Source organism: Aplysia californica, unplaced genomic scaffold, assembly GCF_000002075.1.
Source record: "Aplysia californica isolate F4 #8 unplaced genomic scaffold, AplCal3.0 scaffold00216, whole genome shotgun sequence".
Classification (NCBI taxonomy): Eukaryota; Metazoa; Mollusca; class Gastropoda; order Aplysiida; family Aplysiidae; genus Aplysia; species Aplysia californica.
In genome coordinates this window covers 555838-557527 of record NW_004797486.1, presented here as the reverse complement: position 1 = coordinate 557527, position 1690 = coordinate 555838, and the positions used below count along the sequence as shown (strand labels likewise).

At 45.3% G+C, this 1690-nt stretch overlaps 1 protein-coding gene across 1 annotated transcript in view; it reads right to left on the bottom strand.

The window, feature by feature from the left end:
• Window positions 1-1690, bottom strand: part of LOC101856027 — a gene marked incomplete in the record, with an annotated part of 35382 nt that overhangs the window by 12391 nt on the left and 21301 nt on the right. Inside the window, 1 exon segment of the mRNA XM_013083177.2 lies at window positions 494-1420. Coding sequence (XP_012938631.1) covers window positions 494-1382 — 889 coding nt within the window.

The following is a 1690-nucleotide window of genomic DNA, read 5'->3' as shown; positions in this document are numbered from 1 at the left end:
GTCTGTCTGTCTGTCTGTCTGACTGTCTGTCTGTCTGTCTGTCTGTCTGTCTGTCTGTCTGTCTCTGTCTGTCTGTATGTCTGTTCAAGATACAATTAGTTCAACTTCATATTGTTCCAAAGCTGTTGTAGGAAGTACATGTAGAAGCTTATGTGTGAGAACAATCGCATGCAGGAATGAGTGAAGACTCTTCGTTCATTGTCCTACTTGTATGCATGGCTACTTGCAAGGAAGAAAACCAATTTAATTGACATATTGTATCTAAATTTCAGAATGAATCAAATGTATCAGTGAACGATTGTACATGAAAAGATGAAGGAAGACAAACATCAAGGAGATTTTTTCTTGGTATCCAAATTTGCAGAATGAATTAAACGCACATACGATTAAAAAGCAATTACCCCCCCCCCCCCCCTTTCCACAAACACAAAAAAAGTTTTCATGAATTCTCTTTCAAACACAGAGGCATGCGAGAAGGAAAATGTATGCTGACCTTCCTTGGTCTCAGGCCCAGTCTGCTTCGACTCCGATATCTTGACGCATTGGACGAACTTACAATCTGGGTCCATCCGGCACGTCTCTCCTGGATCACACGGGTCTAAAAACTTGCAGTAATCGACGGAACACTCAGCCACAACCTTAATCTCAGAAGATTCCTCTGACTCTTTGTCGTCAAGCTGCGGTAAATTGGCTTTTTCCCATATATCCACTGTTGGTACTGTCATCCCGTCATCCCAAACATTCCCATCTGGACTCGAACCACCGTTGTTATTGGAGAAGTCAAACGATTTATTCTCTCCAGATTTAGAAGCACCTACGGCTGTTCCCTCGTCACTGCCGCCAAAGCTGGGCCCACTGTGTTCTGAAGGATTTGTTTCCTTCACGTTTGTTGGAGCTTCCTCGCCTTCTGTGTTTCCAGTATCACCAGGATCCGGAATGGGACTATTGGGTTCCGAGGAATCCCCTTTTTTTTGTGGGTTTTTCCAAAAGTCCAAATTTTGGCCAGCAAAAGGGTCTTCCGTCTCTACCTCCGTGGCTTGATCCCAGTCAAATGAACCGCCAAAGTTGAAACTTTCGCCTGTAGGATCTCCGTTGTTGGTGCCACTGTTGTTATTACTGTCATTGCTGGCGCCGTTATCATTTGCGGTAGTACTGCCAAAATTAAATGTTTGTCCTTTGCCAGAATTCTCATTGGCGGGGTCGTTCACGCTTGCCGTCGAACCTCCCTTCTGATCGCCTGCGAACGGGTCGTTTGATTCTTCGGCAGGCTGAGATGGAAAACTGTTGGGGCCGAAATCAAATATCTCGCGTTTTTGCAGATGTGGCGAAGCTATACTCGCGAGGCAAACCACATAAAGAATGAGAATATTTACAAGTGCCATCTTGAGAAACGTCCCGTGTGCCGACTTTAGGTGAATTCCTGCAGAATAAAAAATATTAAACTAGTTATAAAAGTGAAACAATTACACGTGCGCACACACACGCACGCGCGGGCGCGCGCGCGCACACACACACACACACGCACACACACATACACACACACACACACACACACACATACACACACACACACACAGATATTATGTACATGTACGAGTGCGCGCACGTGTGTGTGTGTGTATGTGTGTGGTGTGTGTGTTGTGTGTGCGTGTGAGGGTAAGTTGAGAGGGGTTATGCGCTATACAAATAT